This window comes from Brachionichthys hirsutus, chromosome 20, assembly GCF_040956055.1.
Source record: "Brachionichthys hirsutus isolate HB-005 chromosome 20, CSIRO-AGI_Bhir_v1, whole genome shotgun sequence".
In the NCBI taxonomy this organism is placed as follows: domain Eukaryota; kingdom Metazoa; phylum Chordata; class Actinopteri; order Lophiiformes; family Brachionichthyidae; genus Brachionichthys; species Brachionichthys hirsutus.
Window position 1 is genome coordinate 4859674 of NC_090916.1, and position 18143 is coordinate 4877816.

The 18143-nt window shown below is 43.7% G+C and overlaps 2 protein-coding genes across 2 annotated transcripts; one reads left to right on the forward strand and one right to left on the reverse strand.

The window, feature by feature from the left end:
- Positions 1-1845: 1845 nt before the first annotated feature.
- enpp5 (ectonucleotide pyrophosphatase/phosphodiesterase 5) lies at positions 1846-6891 on the reverse strand. Its single transcript, XM_068753636.1, has 3 exons — positions 6008-6891; positions 5402-5578; positions 1846-4158 (listed from the first exon to the last, which is right to left on the reverse strand). Exons 1-3 carry the CDS (start codon positions 6876-6878, stop codon positions 3752-3754), a joined length of 1455 nt encoding a protein of 484 aa, XP_068609737.1. The 5' UTR covers positions 6879-6891; the 3' UTR covers positions 1846-3751.
- A 4608-nt stretch (positions 6892-11499) lies between these two features.
- hmgn3 (high mobility group nucleosomal binding domain 3) lies at positions 11500-16764 on the forward strand. The gene is made up of 6 exons (XM_068753927.1): positions 11500-11655; positions 12929-12982; positions 13225-13254; positions 14339-14389; positions 14748-14849; positions 15992-16764. The coding sequence occupies exons 1-6, from the start codon at positions 11641-11643 to the stop codon at positions 16031-16033; spliced, it is 294 nt and encodes a 97-aa protein (XP_068610028.1). The 5' UTR covers positions 11500-11640; the 3' UTR covers positions 16034-16764.
- The last annotated feature ends 1379 nt before the right edge of the window (positions 16765-18143 follow it).

An 18143-nucleotide genomic window follows, 5' to 3' on the forward strand; every position in this document is an offset into this window, starting at 1 on the left:
GTTGGTGTCTGGGTGGGAGTGGCTGGAAGTCATCAGCATCGCATCCTCTTCGTCGTGATCCCTCGGCTGGATCAGAGGGTCGTCGCTCCGTTCGCCGTGGGAGGCAGATGAACGCCTGGATCCATCGTGTGTCTCGCCGTTCACCTCTACCTTCACCTCCTCTACCTTCACTTCCTCTACCTTCACTTCCTCTACCTTCACTTCCTCTACCTTCAGCTCCTCTACCTTCACTTCCTCTACCTTCACCTCCTCTACCTTCACGTCTTCCACCTTCACCTCCTCTACCTTCACTTCTTCCACCTTAACCTCCTCTACCTTCAGCTCCTCTACTATCACCACCTCTTCCTTCAGCTCCTCCACTTTTACCTCCTCCACCTTCAGCTCCTCCACTTTCACCCCCTCTGCCTTTACCTCCTCCACCTTCAGCTCCTTTACCTTCACCTTCTCTACTTTCACCTCCTCCACCTTCAGCTCCTCTACTTTCACCCCCTCTACTTTCACCTCCTCCACCTTAACCTCCTCTACCTTCACTTCTTCCACCTTAACCTCCTCTACCTTCAGCTCCTCTACTATCACCACCTCTTCCTTCAGCTCCTCCACTTTTACCTCCTCCACCTTCAGCTCCTCTACTTTCACCCCCTCTACCTTCATCTCCTCCACCTTCACGTCCATTTCTGGCTCCGGCTCCAGCTCAGGCTGCGGCTCCGGCTTCACTTCTTCCTTAACGTCTCGGACAGCTTCGCCACCGCTGGGTGAAGAGGACGCGCAGCTCTTTTTGTCTCCTTCTCTGGTGTCCATGTCGTCCAGGGGGCTGCACTCTCTCTCCGCAGGTGCGTGGACCCGCACCTCGCTGCACGGCTCCTTCTTCACCTCACCTGTCTTCTCAGGTTCAGGCTCTCGGTCGGGACTGTCAGCCCCATCATTGCACTCTTCATTCACACTTTTCTCTTCTGCCGTATCATTGATGTTGTCCATGCTTTCTGGGGTTATCTGAGGCTTGATGTAGAGGAGGAGTGCTGAAGCGGCCAGACTGGTGGCACACAATCCGCCTGCCCGAGACTAACTGAGCACCTGGACAAATTCCAGCGGTAACTCATAAAAGACCTTTGAGCCTGCAAGTTAACAAGTGATTTACGCAAAAGCACGGCCCGCGCCTTCAAGGACACACGTGCAGTCAGGAAATGTCAGTTTCAGCTGCTGTGGACAGAACCTGAGAATTATATTGCGTTGTAATAAAAAAAAATCATGTAAAGTTGAGAAACCTTTAATAAGCAGCACCATCAAGGAGGTTAAAATGTTGATGCCATTTGTCTGTTTTTCCTGACTGTTAGCAGGATTATGGAAAACTATGAGATAGATCTTGTTGGAGGAAAAACTTTGATCCCATTAAACCCCCCCCCCCCCCCCCCAAAAAAAAACAACAACTATTTTCCCATTTACTTATACTGGAGGCTTAAAAAAATATATATACCTTTTTAAAATATATATTCAATTCACTTGCCAAAAGTCAGTCATAAAGAGGTCCGATATGAATAATCCAAAATGTCTTCTGGATCTGATCCAGAATGAGGTCAGGAAAACAATATTAAATCTTAACATTAAAATCTTCATTTATGGATTCAAAAATCAGTTAAAAATACACATCAACTCCGATTCACTTTTACTTTTCATGGTTGGTGTATAAAGATACCAAGAACAATTTATGGTAACAATTTAACATTTTGATGATGATCCAGATCACCATGTGGACGCTGTAACTCCAATTAGGAGGGGAATGAGCTGCTTGGCGGAGGTCTGACTACAAATGTGTAAAGGCACAAAAAATAAATCCAAAATACATTTGTTTATTTTCACAGTAGTCCCTTTAATCTCAGAACACTTATTGACAACATGATAAAGATTTCATTTGTAACGTACATTCAAATATACATTACATTCAAATCCAATAATAAACTCAGATAGACTTCATCTAATAATTATCTTGAACAATTCCAAATCAATAATTTCAATATATTAGGTTGCATTTCACGTATCTGTCAACAATATAGGGGAAAATGATCAGACACTTCTTTCATAAAACACGGCAATTATCAGAAAATTTGCAATTCCAATATAAATGCTCTCAATTTATGAATCATAGTATTATTTTGTAAAAAGTATGCATCACAGTGATGTCTGTCACATTTCTGGACACAGATTTGTCAGTGCATCTGAACACGTACAGAGAAAATTGTTGAACAAATTGTTAACATGCTGGGGAAAAAATATTATTTCATCTATTTGAAGATTTGGATTGTACTTGATTTTCTATGGTTATGCTAATTAAGATGCTTTTTGGCAAGAGAGACCTAGTCTTTTCTTTTCCAATACAAGCTTCCTGCAACAAGTGCAAATTATACAGGACATAAGAAGGCATCTGAAGTTCCCCTTCACTCAGATTCATTTCTATCCTAATGCGACTCAGGGGACAGTTCTTGCAGTCATGTCAAAATATCGTTTTCTCAACCCGACAACAACAAAACCGTTAAATCTCCAAAAGCTAAATACTGTCCAATAGCAATTGCACTTCACATTTCACAAAAATTAAAAAACAGCCACAATGATGTCAACGTATGAGCAGGAGGGCGACACGGAGCGTCACACAGAATGATGTCCTCCAAATGAAAACACTGCAAAGTCGACTGAAGCATCGATGACTGCACACCTTTGACAGGCGTTCTCAGATAAGTTAAGTCAACTGGTAACAGATATATTCGCCCACAGCGGCGGCACATCAAATGAGATGTGACATTCAGAAATAAAGACCCCCCCCCCCCCCAAGCCAACACGCAGAGACAAGTTGAGCGCCCTTCTGAATGATCACGACAGTCTGACCTCAAACGAACATGTAAATCAGCGCTCAAGGCACCATATGATGACACCACCACCCTCCCCATCTCCTGTATATCTCTAAGCCATCCCATAAACAAAGGTTACAAAGCCAATAAAAAATAATTATAAAAAACAAACATCAGTCCTTGACCACAAGTGGAACAATTGGTGGTAAAAGTCGACCAGACACAGAGCCAATACTGACAGAAATGAATCTACTGCTGCCTAAAACGCTACTTTCAAGGAGTAAACGTGCCGACTGGATGTTTGAATGGCATCTGAATTGCCCTTCTTCCACTTATCGAGGGCCCGTTTGCACGACAATGTTTTCCGTATATTCACAAGTCATTGTTTCCAAGCTAAGAACTCCACTGATAATGACGTAGTCTGTGTGCCAAGGCATGATAAAGCATGTACAGTGGGTTGTGTGGACATCGTTTTCAGTCAGTCCCCAAGACAAGTTTGTTTTGAGGATGCCAATAGATTCATGTGATCTGGGTCAAGGCTCTGGTCAGCAAAGGTTAATGCACAACAGAACCACAGGTCAAAGTTCCACTCTCAGATTTGTTTTTTTTTTACTTAAGTGACCATGAAAAGAATATGATGGTATTGGATCAAAATCACAATCAAAGTAAAGTCAGCATCGAGACCAAGCGAAGGTCCACTAGCCTCATTCAGCCTGAACCAGAAGCACATCCTAGACATTTCCCTTGCAAGGTCGTACCTCTTCAACTGGAGGAGATTAAGACTCCCTTTGTCTTCAACTAATAAAACAAACTGCACAACGGAGGCATGTAGGCAATGCTTCTGGGCAGCGCGGACTACCGTGGGGAGAATGCCTCCTCTTCTTTTATGTCCGCCTTCACTTCTGTTTCTTCGGCTACAGATGCAGGTCCTCTTGCAGTAGCGGCTGCGACATTTCCCTCCTCCTGTGTTTCAGCGCGGGCAGCAGCTGTTTGAGCGTCACTTCTTTAATGTAGACGACCAGAAACCCCACAACCACCACTGCACCGAGGAAAGAGCCCAAAATGCGGGCGTAGGAATCCTGATTTACGCTGGGAGGGATGCTGGGCGCGGGCGGAGGCGGCTCCTGGGACAGCAGATCTCTGGCGTTTAGGAGGGAGCCATTGTTGGGTAAAGGGCGGACGCGCAGGATGTGGCACATGAGCGGGTAAACGTCGATGGACCGCATCGAGGTTTTGACGTAGCCCTGGCGAAAATTTGGCCCACGGGCCATGAACACAGGCTGCATGCTACGTAAGGTGTTGTTGTAGCCATGGTTTCCCACTGGAGAGAGGAGACAAATAGATATTCATTAAATGAATGAGGATGAGTGTGCACAGGTTTCATGCTAGGAGACTGAAGATATTTGCAAATTGCTTTAAGAAATGTTCACGAGGAGGGAAATTAACTTATTAATGACGCAAGACATAAAACCAAAGTGTTGAGCATATATTTATATATAAAAAAAGAACAAATTAAATTTGATCGTTAAATATCTTAGTTTGGAAAATCACTGTATTTTGCAAACTCACCGGTGCTTTCTACATTGTAATGCAATATAATACTACATATTCAGGACAGCATTAACCTTCTGAGCAGTTTCATACATCTGACAGTCAGCAGTTCGCTGCAGGCTCCACCACAGCCCTCATTTCATTGATTAACGGGAAGGATTAATGTGGATTTGGCAATGATGGATCTCAGTGGGTCCATATTTTCGATTATTGTGAAAGCCGTTCATCAGATCTACTTCAAACTTGGTATTTGAGTTGCTTGAGGCCCAGGGAAGAAAACTCTGGATGTTGGTGTTCAAGCAAAAAATACTTAAAGTAAGAAGTACTGCATTAGTCCCTCCATCCGTAATTTTTTTTTTTTTGTCACCTGCCATTCGGTACCAAAAAGCAGGAATCAGATATTTAATGAAAGATATTGGGGACGAAAAGAATTTGAAAACCTGCAGACAGCTGTGAAAGGCAGGCGTGTCTCCTTATCGAAGGCTATCGTGTTTCGTGTATGTTGTGAACACAGCAATTAGATTTGGACACAGAGGCGATCTCCTTCCTGCTTGTTTTGTCCTATCTGGAAACACTGGTTGGTCGGTGAGAGAAAACAAGGAAATGACTAATTCTGGGATTAAAGAATGAAGTCTAAAACCCAAACCCAAAGGTCATTTGTACAGCCCATGTACTCTATGTTTTTATATTCGTAGTAACATCAAAGTAGATATTTACAAATATAAATAGCTGTGTATCCGATTCATTGTTACGTAGTTGGGCTCATTAAAAGTGACAGTTTTCCGAGAATAATTATTGGAAAACCTCTCATGCACACACACACACACACACCTGCTGTTTCTATGGGGAAATAAATATGTCTTTCTTTGTTAATTAAAGCTGAAGTAAAACCGTCCGGCTTTGGTTCACTGACTGAAAACAATCTCTGGTGAAGCTATTAATAGAGAAGGCAGAACCTGAAACCATTTCAGCATTACTGCCAAGAAGCAGCGCAATGAGAGTCGCATATTTACACATGAACGTGCCGGTCCTGTTCTGCATTATGGTCCAACCCTCCTTGGCCTCGATGATGACGGGCATAATTCTGTCGTTGTGCTGGTAATGGAAGTGAGCGGGAATGCTGTCCTTCTTGTACACCAGCATGTTGGGGTTGGCATCCATTAGTTTGCTGTAAACCTCATCCAGCTTCCCTGAAAATGACAGCAAAATAGAACAGAGTGAGAATTTAAAGCACAGCAATGTAAACATCAAAGGAGATATTTGACATTTTGCGTGCCGTGCTCGTACTTATCATCTGTCATGCCGAGAAATAAAATGAGAGGATCCTCCGATCCTGCATGAAACCCCGGGTGAAACTATACGTTTTATTCTTGTTCATCCAATTAGTGAAATGCAGAATATCTGACGGGAAGATTTTGTACCCTTTTGGCAGATGCATTCTTTATGCTTTGCTTCGCCGCCTCCCAGTTGCGGCTTCACATTTAATACACAGACATGACAGCGGTATTGATCTTCTCTTCCAACTCTCAGTGAGATGGATAAATTAGCATATTTCCCAAAATATCACGCAGCACTCTCGCTAACTGGCAGCTGAGCAGGACAGATGTTTTAAGCGGTACCTTCTCTCGGCAGGATTGCCACCACTGGGCTCTCGTCCACCAGGGTGTACAGGTCTCTGCTCACGTACTCATCCAGCTCGATGATTTTATCACTGGAAAGCTGCGCCATCCCATGATCGCTGGTCACTATCAGGTTCACCTTCTCGTACAGCCCTGCCTTCTTAAGCTCGTTCATGAGGAAGCCAAGCTTCTCATCAATCCCTGCGATGACATCATCCATTGACGAACTCTCTGGACCCAGGTCGTGCCCGCTCTCATCCGGCTCTTCCCAGTACAGAACCCCGAAATCCACGGCTTCTGCATTGGGTGCTGAGAACCATTCGATGATCCGCTCGACTCTGGTTTCAAAGGAGACTGAGGCATTGTACGGGAGGTATCGATTGGGGAACATGCCGTGGATCTTCACATCGGTCCCTGGCCACATCGCGGCCCCACTACGCCCTCCAGTTTTCTGGATGGTAACCCAGAGAGGCTCCGCCTCCTCCCACCACACGGACTCGTAAATATCGCCCGTGTTTGTGGAGAACGACTGGTTCAGTCCAGGATCATACATCTGATTGGCCACAATGCCGTGCGCCTCGGGGTACAGCCCCGTCACCAGGGTGTAGTGGTTGGGAAAGGTTTTGGTGATGTAAGCGGACTCCACCTGCTGCACCATCACCCCCTGATTCATGATGCTGTTGAAGTTGGGGGTCGGGACTCGGAGAATGTAATCCCAGCGGAAGCCGTCGAAGGACAGCAGCAGAAGCTTGGGCCGAGCCGGCGAGCTGAGGCCGCGCTGATCCAAGCTGCGGAGGGAGACCAGAGGCAGCAGGAGGGCGTGCAGGCAGAACAGCGGGCCGCAGCCTCCTCGCAGCAAGCGGAGCAGCATCGTGTGGGGTGTGACCAGGCGACCTGCAAAAACACACACGTCTTGGAATTAGAATTACGGTTAATTACATGTGATCACAAACAAGGGGGTGTTCCGGTATGTATATCTCAACGTGACCAATTGTTAAAAAAACGCAAAAAAAAATATTTATTAGCATTCATGACAAAAAACATTTGCAGCAAAGTATTTTTGTTGCATTCAAAAGTTTGAGGAATGTCTAGAAACGTAATAATAAGTAAATAATCCAGCAGCTGATTGATTATAAGGTCGAATTAATGATCTGCTATTTATTCCAGGTTCTAAAATTGGACAATTTTCTTATAGATTTGCGATGTCGTAATTAAATAGTCAGTCATTTCGAACCATTGGCTGAAGCTGTCACCAATCGCTTTGGGAGCTGCTGATGGATTTCTAATAGGTGGAGCCTTTGATGTAAATCTTTGCTGCCAATGTTCTTGAGGGTGTTGTTTTTTTTCCTGTTAACCGGATTAATGGAATTTGATGCAAAAACAAAGAAGAGGAGAAAAGATGACGACCCTTCCCCTTATAAGATGCTAATAACCCCTGAGGATTCATGGGTGTTATTGTCCTGGTGGTTTTAGGATCTTTGTTTGTTTTCTGCTCCAGATTTAAGTCGACCTGAGGATGACTGAGAACCGACACAGACGTGGAGTTTGACACAATCTGTATCAGGAACACAATTCACTGTTGATGATTAATGAGTAAAAGCAGAGCCGCACAAATGGCTGTCCTGCCAAGAGATAGCACCAAAAAATGTGTGTGTAAAATCCTGGACAGATTTAGTGTTGTTGTCAAAGTGTGATGAAAACAAACAAACAAACAAAAACTCTATTTTATATTAGTATTAGGATATGAAATATTATTGCCTACACAAACTAGCAAGTGAAAACGTCTTTTGAGCTGCCTCGGTTTAGATTTGACTCGAATTAATCAAAAATAGATCATTAAAAAAAAAAACAATAATCATTTGCAGCCCGTCAGCGCATAGAACAGACTCTAATGTCAGAGCGAAACGCATTTAAAGCGCATGTTACCAAGAATCAAGGCTCAGATCCAAAGTCTTGCACAATATGGATGTTTTTATTTGATATCAGGTTCTTCATAACACGGAGTCAGACGGGAGCTGCCTCGACACGAAGAGAAACGCCAGGACGGCAATTATGTTGCAGAGCTGGAATGAGACGCCTGTAAGTTCTGCGTAAAGTAATGACAGCCCGTCATTAACGCGTAAACAGGCGCCGCGTTAGTGCTGTACGTCCGGACCGGGACACGACGCACACGCACCAGCAGGTTCATTTCACATAATGCCACGCAATGAGAGAAACACGCACGACATCCACGCATTTTATGGCGTCAGCAATCTCACCTTCCTTATCTGATCCCGCAACCGGCGCCCCCCCCCAGACGAACAACAAACGGCTCGTCTGCCCCTGGAAGTCCCGCCTCTCAACCGGCTCCGGTGCTTTTCACGCCGCTGGCTACCTTTTTTTTTTTTCAATTGATGCGTAATCGTACAAGATCCGAGCGCAGGAGATTGTCCAGTGTTCGCTCCAAGCGCGCGTTTCTCTTGGGTGTCAATGACGTAATGTGGATTGTGGAACAAGGAAGAGACGCGGGAGGGGGGGGGGGCGAGATCATAAATCGACGTCATGGTGTCAGCCATGGTGGAATTCATTTCCGATCAAATGTTTCTAAAGAGTTTTACACAGAAGGGGTTAAAATACGCAAACATCAGAGACATCAAAGCATGCTGTTGCTCTAATTCCATCCGTGTTTCTTAAATGTTACAATGTAACGCGATCCTGTTACAGCTGCACTGCACAAGGATGACGCGCATTGTCCACTAGGTGTCAGTCGAGTCTTCTGTAAAGGTGCCGTGGCCTTTCTGATTGTCTTAAAAAAAAAATAAGATGCCATCTTTAAACAAGAGAGCGTCACAAGATGGCACATCCACCTTGCAGAGCAGCGAGGTGCGAGTCAGGCCACGGCTCGGTTATGATTCTGTTCATTCTGATCGATGCATGCAGAAATCATGAGAGCCTGATCGGGACGAAATGGCAGCTTCATCTAACGGAGAAAAAAGAATACATGTATATTTTTACATTGGCTTTGGAGAGAGAGACAGAGACAGAGAGAGAGGGAGAGAATGTGACCAGTTTATAAAAGAAATGACATACAAAATTGCTAAAAGGCACACGTTTAGCAATTTGGATGATGCGTGTTTCAAATATTTTTTTTAATGCTTTTTGACAAACTGGACAAAATAAATTCAATAATTGTTCATGTTGGGCCACTCTGGGTGGAGAGTGGACACTATATGCATGTGTTGCCATGGAGCACGGCCATTATGAGCCATTTAAAACAATCTTAAATCAGTTTTAGTCTTCACAGTCGGCCTCTGGAGGCATTTCAGGACAGGAAGATGGGAACATATTCTCACATTGCAAGCGCATACATTATTATCTGCTTCCTTATTTCACTCTTTAACCCACAGTTACTTAAATTGATGACACACATTTAACCAATTAGGACTGAAATGACTGCATGATGGCAAACCTTTTTTTTTTTTTACTGTAAATTTAATTAAATAACTCTGCTGCATCTAAGAAATGTAAATGATTTGGATTGAGACTTAATAAGAATCGTTTTAGTTTCTTCAAACAAAGTACAGTAATTAGCAAGCACATGTGTCAATCACAAACAGACTAGTGCTCTTGTCTTTTTCTATCCTATCTGCTCAATACTCCGTAAGTAAATTGATTGATTTATTCCCTTTATTCCCTTTTCTCCGCCAACAGGACGAGGGTGGTGAAGAAGCCCCTTTTCTCTCTTTGGGCACTTGTCTCTCAAATCCCCGGCCATGCAGATGATGGGGTTACCAATCAACTACTTGTGAGCAAGTAGAAGAATGCACGAGTAGATCACTATCTCAGTCCAGGCTGCCCCCGCTGGGTCAGAGAGACAATCCAGCATGCATGTCAACATTTACAGCATGAGCACTCCCTGGTTCCAGAATAAACTGGACCGTGATGGCGTACCATTTGTACTCAGTTAACCTGGTATATGGAGGGCTAACTTGACTGACCCTAACCCCCCCCCCCCTATGAATGCTGAGCTTTTTGTCTTGCATCTCCAGGGAGATTCTGGGTAAGGCTCTTGTGCTCATACACACAGATCACCACTTAGCTGTAACGATTTCTGTGCCAAAGCGTGACGGAGCCACTATCCTGACTGACTTGCTTAAGGATACTCCCAGAAAACTCAACGTTACATGCCCATCGAGGACGAAATGATCGACGTTAGTAATTTAATTATTTTATTTTTGAACAATCGTGTACTATGAGAAGGGCCTACAGCTGTGACTAAGATGATCTCAATACAAAAAACAACAACAACTTGGTGTCATTCCTCTTCTCTGTGTCTTTCTACATGCTTGTCCATGCGTTGTCAGTTCCATTGAGCTGATGCTCCTGTGTGTGCTCTGGGTTGACTTTTAACACAAACATGTAGACATGAAGGGCTTCGTCTGTTGGGCAGGGAAGCTCTGCTCTTTGTGAGATCATCACGATTGTGATGTTGCACGAGAACGTTGACGTTGCTTTGGCTCATTTCTACATAGAAGTTGTTTTATAGATCATGATAATCATGAGGAAAGAGAGCGGAGTGTTTGTTCTAGTGGATACACAGAAAATGTATTCAAATTGTGTATTTAGGTAAATACAAACTTCCACTAGTTATTAACAAAGCTACACCACATGTTTTAAACTTTTCACTTCAAACTAATTTTGTATGAAGTATTTGTGATGTCACAACAACTTACAAGTCACCACATAAAAATGGTTCAACTGTTGTGGAAGAAGTTAAACAAACAGAAAATTAGTCAAGAACTATTTCAGACACTCTTCTAATAAATATACTGGTGTATATTCCTCAATCATTTTATTTTTAAATGTGGCTATGAGATTATTTTTGCCTAAACAAACCAAATAGGCCCATTGCTGGACAAGAAATCGACCTGGTCACGATTCACGTTTCAGCCTGAAGTTTGAATATTATCTCTGCTGGTCGGAATGTCTTTATTGTGAAATAAACCTCTCACAGGTCAACTTTGTGAGAGACAATTAATTGGAAAAAGATCCTAAACATTGTGTTATTTTTCTATCAGTACAGAACATAATAAATGATGTGCACCACCATTGTTGTGCGTGATTCATATAGTTCTATAGACCAGGGGACACAAGTCCCTCCATCTTTCTGGAGCGCAGCTATGGCCGACATTGTGCCATTGTGGCCGTTTTTCTGGTCCTTTGTGTTTTATTTACATCGTTCTCTTCCCCCCTTTTATCCTACATTACCCAGATCCACCGAGAGTCGGCGGCGCTTCCATTGGCCTGAACTCCACTTTCCCTCTCAGCCATCGCCGCCTGGTGGGCGCTGGTGCGCAAAGAGCGCGCAGCCAATCACAGCCGCGCCATCTTAAACTCTCAACCAATGCCCTGGACGCTGGTATTTACATAGATACGGGGACGAGCCAATGGGAAGACGGCGAGAAATAGGATTTTGACCCCTCCACCCAATGGCTGTGGGAGATAGAGAGTTTTGGGGAGTGCTTATAATCAACATATTATCGAAGGTGCTTAGATATTGATCCTCTATTTCGAGGTAGTTCAAATTCGCCTCTCTTGCGCTTTTGGGTTTGACGTTAATTTTCCTGCTTGGTGGAGAATAATTCACGCGTAAAATGCCGAAGAGAAAGGTGAGTATCGTGGAAGCCACCGAGGCGACTCCGCTGTAGTTGGTTATTGCGTTTGAGAAAAAAAAAAAAAAAAAAAAACAATTCGCTGCGCGATGTCGATGCAGGTGAGGCGATCCGCGCGTTTTTTCGCCCGCAACCTTCCCCACCCCCGCGCGCTTTTTACGCGTCTTTGCTTATACGTGATCCGTTCGGCCACCAAAAATGTTTGTCTCGACTCCATAAATGTCCCTGCGTTCATTCAATGGCCGTTCTTGTCGTTTTCTTTACGCCACTTCCCTCTCCACAGTGCGCACTCGCGAATGTCAGACGGTACCGCCGGATGGATGGATGCGTAATTCTCCCCGTAGGAGATGTGCATTTGGTGATAATTATCGATGCCGAATAGCGCGTAATCTCGCCACCTCATTTTGGGTTTCCATAGCCGTGACGCGCGGTAACCGCCGAGCCGATGGAACGAATCCAGATGGAGAAAGGAGAAAGAAAGGAGGGATCAGGAACAACTGCCGCTGTTGTTAAGCGGGCCGCGCACTGTCCGAGCGGCGCGCTGAATAAACGCGCGCATGGGAACGGACTTTCTGCCATTGTCTGCGCGCAGATTCACCGTTGAGGGCAGAGAATGGGAGGCCTCGAGGGGCGGAGGTCGTCCATATGCAAATGACGAATGCCAACCTGCAGGCTACCCAACATGATTTTCTTCATGGTGGGAGGTGGCGTGTGTGTGTGTGTGTGTGTGTGTGTGTGCGCGTGCGCGCTGGGGGGGGGAGGGGTCTCCTTTACATGTCCTCACCTGCCTGCAGCCTGATTCTACCATATTCACATGTTCATAATATGAGTTTCAGAATGAATCATAAAGACACACACACACACAGTCTGGTTGTTGGCTGTATTCACTTATTGATTATCGGATAATGATCATTGCTGCAGATTAAATGATTTCAGCTCCAGTTACACATGAATTATATATTACTGTATTTGTGAGTGGTTTCCTGTCAGATATGCTCCTCTATAATAACAGCCCTTAGATTTTATTTTATGACCATTTTGACATTTTGACATTTTTTCTGATGCTAAATAATTACGCCCCCCCCCCCCCTTTTTTTTAATTAGTCACCCAGACTCACTATTACCCCCCCCCCCCCCCAGACAAGAATATATTTTCATCCTAACAAGAGACCCCAAAATGAATTAAAATACCAAATTAAATTATAAAAAAGTAATTGTCGTCTATACATTTAAACTCTTTCAAGTCTTTTGATTTCCTGTGGTATTTCAGCAGAATCCAGATGTGCCTGAAGGCAAGGAGTCCTCCAAAGTCACCAAAAGAGAGGTAAATGTTTCAGTCGGACCTGTTTTGCTCTGTGTGCTTCTGAGTGCTGTGTAGTTTTTGGAGTGTGTGTGTGTGTGTGTGTGTGTGTGTGTGTGGGAATGAAACATGGGTTAATGAGTAGAACGCCGACAGCATCAGGTAAAGATTAGCCCGCAAAGGTACAACTGATATCTGTCTGTCTCCCTCTGCCCCTGTCTCTCTCTCTCTCTCTCTCTCTCGTTGATCATCCCTTGCTCCGGTAGCCCACCAGGCGGTCAGAGAGAATCTCAGAGGTGAGTCGCTTTCTCCTCTCCCTGTCTTCACCTCTGTCACTGTCCTCCTCTTCCTCACCCTGGCCTCACCAAAAAGCATGAAAGAGTAAAGCCTTTTTTTCTATGTTGGTGTGTTTTCAGTCTGGTCTGTCGTAACACCCTGTCCATGTGTCTTTGTATCTGTTTGTGTATTTTGCATGTTCTCTTTAGAAGAAAAACTTTGACATCCTGGGAAATATGCTCGCCCTCTAACTTGCTGAGTCTTAAACGAGAAGTCAGTGATGTTGACATAGTTGGGCAAGTGTTTCGCTACATATTTGCTACTTTTTGCCCTTTGAATGTATCAATTTCAACAGAAAATGCAACAATTTGATTTAAACATTGTGCAACATTTTATACAAAGTAATATCGACACATCTGTTGCCCCTAATATGGGTCTGATGTGTTCCCTACAGCAGGAGCTGTGCTAATGTTCAGTTCCACATGTTCGTTAGTTAGCATAGCTTTAGCTGTAGATGTGGGAATTCCAGGAAGTTAAAGCATTGCCTGGTTCATTCCCAGTGTTTATGCTAAGCTAAGCTAACCATCTAACAACAACAGAGATGAGAGAGAGAGAAAGCATGATCCCCAAAATGTCAAACAGCTGTGACACATTTAAACATGCCAACTGTCCTTTTTTTCTTTGCTTTTTTTTTTTTTTTGCATGATTCCTGATTTGACATTTCATGTTGCTGACTTCAATCTGAAATCAGCTCATTTTAAAATATATTATTTAACAAGATATTGAACTATTCTAACTTTAAAAGCACTTAATAATGTCCTCCATGTATCCATAATTATGAAACCCCACTATCGCCAGGCATTTATTCACATATCAACTTTTTGCAGAGTCTCTTTGATTTGTAACACTAAAATAAATATCCTTAGAAAGAATGAATTGAATTATCTTAGTCACAACAATGTTTGGGTTTAATTTGTTGGACGATAGGCACTCAGCAACCGGCTCAAAATGGCTCCACAAACATGAAGAGGAATGAGGCAAAAGATAATTAACACCCAAAGCTGTGTGGTTGTTCAGTCTCAATGAATTCTGACTTATTTGCAGAAAACGGTTCCTCTCAAGGTTGAGGCCAAGCCCAAGAAGACTGTAACCAAGGTACAGTGCACACACTGCACAAAATCATTTATTCACATCTCCATGTATTTGAAACTTCGGTACTCGGTTACACCTCATCTCTGTACTTCACATTCATGATCAACCTGCTAGATGTAAAACAAAAAAAACCAGACACAAACACTGCTCCTCACATGCTAAAATAATGTATTGCTATATCCAGAGATCGCAGTCCTATGCCTCACAGAAAGAAAAACCGATGTGCTCAAAGAAAAAATAGGATTACCGGTATTTATTTGGGGCAATTACTAAATAATCTCATATGGCAAGTAATTTCAGAGATCATGCTTTAAATAGTACAAAAGTTGTCATGCAATCTGTAAGCATTTGTTGTGTGCAGAAGGTGGCAGATGATAAAGGAGTGAAGGCAACAAAGAAGGGTGGAGCTAAAGGGAAGAAGGACGATAGCCCCACCCAGAATGGAGAGGCCAAGACCAATGAGGTATGAGGGGAAAAAAAAACAACTTGTTGATGAAATTAGCAATTTTGCAGTCATTTAGTGCGAGACATTAAAATCATCTTTTTCCCTTTATTTTGTAAATGTGTGTGTTAACATGAACACAAATACATTACATGCTGACACTTGTAAACAAACACACGCACACAGATCTATGTGTCTCGTCCGTCTGTCCGTGTGTCTTCGGTCAGAAGCATGGCTCCCTCCTTGATGTCAGTCAGAGGGCAGAGTGACACAGTCAGAGTTAAGGGTATGGTCGAGTGCTTCCAATCCAGCCTAATCCGAGTGTGTGTTTAGCCACTAACCTTTTGCTTGCAACGGACATTGTGCTTTGGAGTGCTGTGACATGCTTTTGCGAGAGTGAAGAAGAAGGAAAGGAAAGGAAAGAGGATGTCTGGCAGACTTATGTGCAGTGAAGCTGGGCCAAAGAAAACTTTTTGAGTTCAGCAGGATCATTGGCTGCATTTCGCTGTGACGGGAAATGCGATTGGATCGCTGTAATCCCAGACAGCTGACTCCACCAGTGGTCAGGCAGAAGAAGTTAGACGTTAGAAGGAGATGTGATCGCCTCATTCTTGCGAGTCTCGGGAGGAATTCTGGAAGTCACTGAGAAGGAATTTAGGAATGTCTTCACTATAGATGTACAAACAACAGTGTTGTGCTGTAGAATTTAAGAGAGCTCTGCCTTACAAGCTGGAAGCCACACAAACCATCAAATCATGGTGAGTGGTCACATTTGCTTTTTTTTTTTACACTTTCCTTGTGGGACTCAGCCATACAGGTATTGGAGATTTTATATGCTGAGGTTCTAAGATATCCGGATACAGCGGAAGCGATTGGTGTTTTTGATTTGCTGACGTAACAGCATTGCGTCAGAGTTTGAAATCCTAAAAGCGCTTGAAATCAAACCTGTCTGCTGTCAGCTGGCGTTAGACCTTAAAGGAATTTGGATTTCTTTTGCTTTGTGTAAATAAAAAAAAAAGCGCCAGGATTTCAAAGCAGAACCCATGGCAGCTGATTTTTGTGGCTACTTACTCCCAGCCCCCGACTGGAATCCGTTGGGGGACGTGAATGATGGTCGGCGTCCGCATCGTGTTGTAAGTCTTTTCCCGTCTCTCTCCATCCAGGTAACTGAAGCGGCGGAGGAGGCGGCGGAGGAGAAGGCATAAGGACACGGGTGTGTCCACTGACCCACCCCCTCTGATTCCATGGCAGCAAAGCATCTTTTTTTACTGACAATTTTTGTACCATGCAGAAATTTTTTTTAGACTTGTGATAGTAGAGACGGACAACCAGCGCCCCCCCCCCCCATCCTCACATATTCATCCTCCTTCCAGCTCCTAGAATATGTTTTTATTCTCCTCCATTCTGTGTCGCCTCTCAGAAGCAGCAAGACGGAATGATGAACGTATCATTCGGCTGCAGATGCTCTTCATCGTGGCTGAAGATGGCCATAAACACAACATTTGACCATTGTTATCGACACTCCCCTCCTCGTGCTAAATGTCGAGGCTCAGTGGATGTTTGTCAGCAGTTTAAAAGCAGAGTTGTGAAGAACCGGTTCGTCGTCACCGTGGAGATCATCTGCAGCCTTTTAACAGTAAAAACCCCAGTTTTTAGAATTGCTACCACTCTGTTTCACATAGCTCCTTTTGTATATGAGTGTTCTGGAGCAAATGTGTTTATGGGTCTCTGTGTTTGACTTAGTTCTCTTTGCCCCCCCCCCCCCCAACATTTTTTTTCTTTCTCCCCCACCCTCTGAAAGCCTTGTCCTGAAACAGAGTGACATAGCAATAATGAGTGGTGCTTCGGTTCTAGGTGGCTCTATTGGCTTTGGGCCCTCTGGGCTTCTTTGAGTTTCATCCTGTTGGGAGAATATTTTGAAATAAAATGAAAAGTTGATGTCACATGGGAGTTTCCCTGTTTTTCTGTCTTCCCTCTGATTCATTTATTCTTTATTTGTTCTATATTTAACGTATTACATAAACAATGCATGGCCGTTTTGTCGAATTTGACACCGACACATTATTTCTGTTGGAGCTATACTTTACATTTGTAAGCCTCAGGTCATTTTTTTGTAAGACTCCATGAATGCATGCAGTTTGTATTCGATGTGTGTTTGGAGAGCAACTTTTCCCTGTGTTCATGGTTCGAGCTACTTTTGACACCAGCGTAAAGCCAGCAGTGTGTGTGTGTGTGTGTGTGTGTGAGGAAGAGAGAGAGGTGGTTAGGGGCTCGTGTCTGTTAAATACAACTGCTGTGTCAGGAAATGAAAGGTCAGCATTTGCCACATTGGTGGGACCAGTGAAGCTTCATTGAGGGACAAGCCGTCATTCACACTCATGAACGGATGATGTGGAGTTAACATTTCTTTTGCAGTGATGTCTGACTTAACATTAAGTCTTAAGAGACTTAATATATAGTCTGGAACCAACACGGTCAACAATATGATGCATCACTGGTAGAAATATTTGCACATCGTGATTCTATATCTAATTGCTTTCAATTAACAAATGAGAATTTAGTTGTGAAGTTCGACAATGTTTGTTTCTTTATTTTAAACATACGCAGGTAGGCAGACTCGGACACATCTTACTTGGTCACTTATAGCGAATACCTTTCACCTTTTAATATTGTGTCTGCCATCAATAACCTTTGACTCCTCTTTGGCCTTGTTCTTAGGTGTTGCTGGGTGAGATTGCCTCCCTGTGGTGACACCAGCCAGTACAATAACAGCAGCAGAGGTCACGGGGAGAAGTTATATAGAGGTGACAGACAAGGCCTTTAAACCCCGGCTCCTACTCCAGTTCACAATGCATTTCAGTGCCTGTTGAGAATGGTTTTGGTCTGTGGGCCAAAGAAGTCATTCAACGCCCTCGTGGATGCAGGTTAGCGGTGCGAGGGCACCAACAGACACCCTCTGATCACAGCCTGGAGTGTAGAATAAAACTTATTGTAGGCAACATTTCCTTCCATTTTCGTCCAATCCAAGTGGAAGTCGACCTGGTTTGAAACATGCAGCTTTTTGCACCTGACCAGACTCTGTCAGAATCTAGTGTAATAACTTGATGCTTGCATTTTCTATATAATTCCTGAAAATCAAGTATGATATTTGTTTAGAGGTTGGCACAGTAAATATTTACGTGCTAAGTAAATTTCACACAAAAAACTACCTGCTTGTGCACAACATCAAACAGGATTTAGGGGAATGAGTGTGGACTCCTGTTTGACACGTCTCTTTACAAAACAAACACCTCCACACAACTTTGTGTGCTTAAT

Bases quoted from the DNA above. Each gene is read 5' to 3' on its own strand.
- hmgn3 (XM_068753927.1), top strand. The intron at 13,255-14,338 runs GTGAGTCGCTTT...ACTTATTTGCAG, and splicing joins GGTCAGAGAGAATCTCAGAG to AAAACGGTTCCTCTCAAGGT. The intron at 14,850-15,991 runs GTATGAGGGGAA...CTCTCCATCCAG, and splicing joins GAGAGGCCAAGACCAATGAG to GTAACTGAAGCGGCGGAGGA.
- enpp5 (XM_068753636.1), bottom strand. From the start codon at position 6,878: ATGCTGCTCCGCTTGCTGCGAGGAGGCTGCGGCCCGCTGTTCTGCCTG. The intron at 5,579-6,007 runs GTACCGCTTAAA...TGTCATTTTCAG, and splicing joins GGCAATCCTGCCGAGAGAAG to GGAAGCTGGATGAGGTTTAC. The intron at 4,159-5,401 runs GTAAATATGCGA...TCCTCTCTCCAG, and splicing joins CAGGACCGGCACGTTCATGT to TGGGAAACCATGGCTACAAC.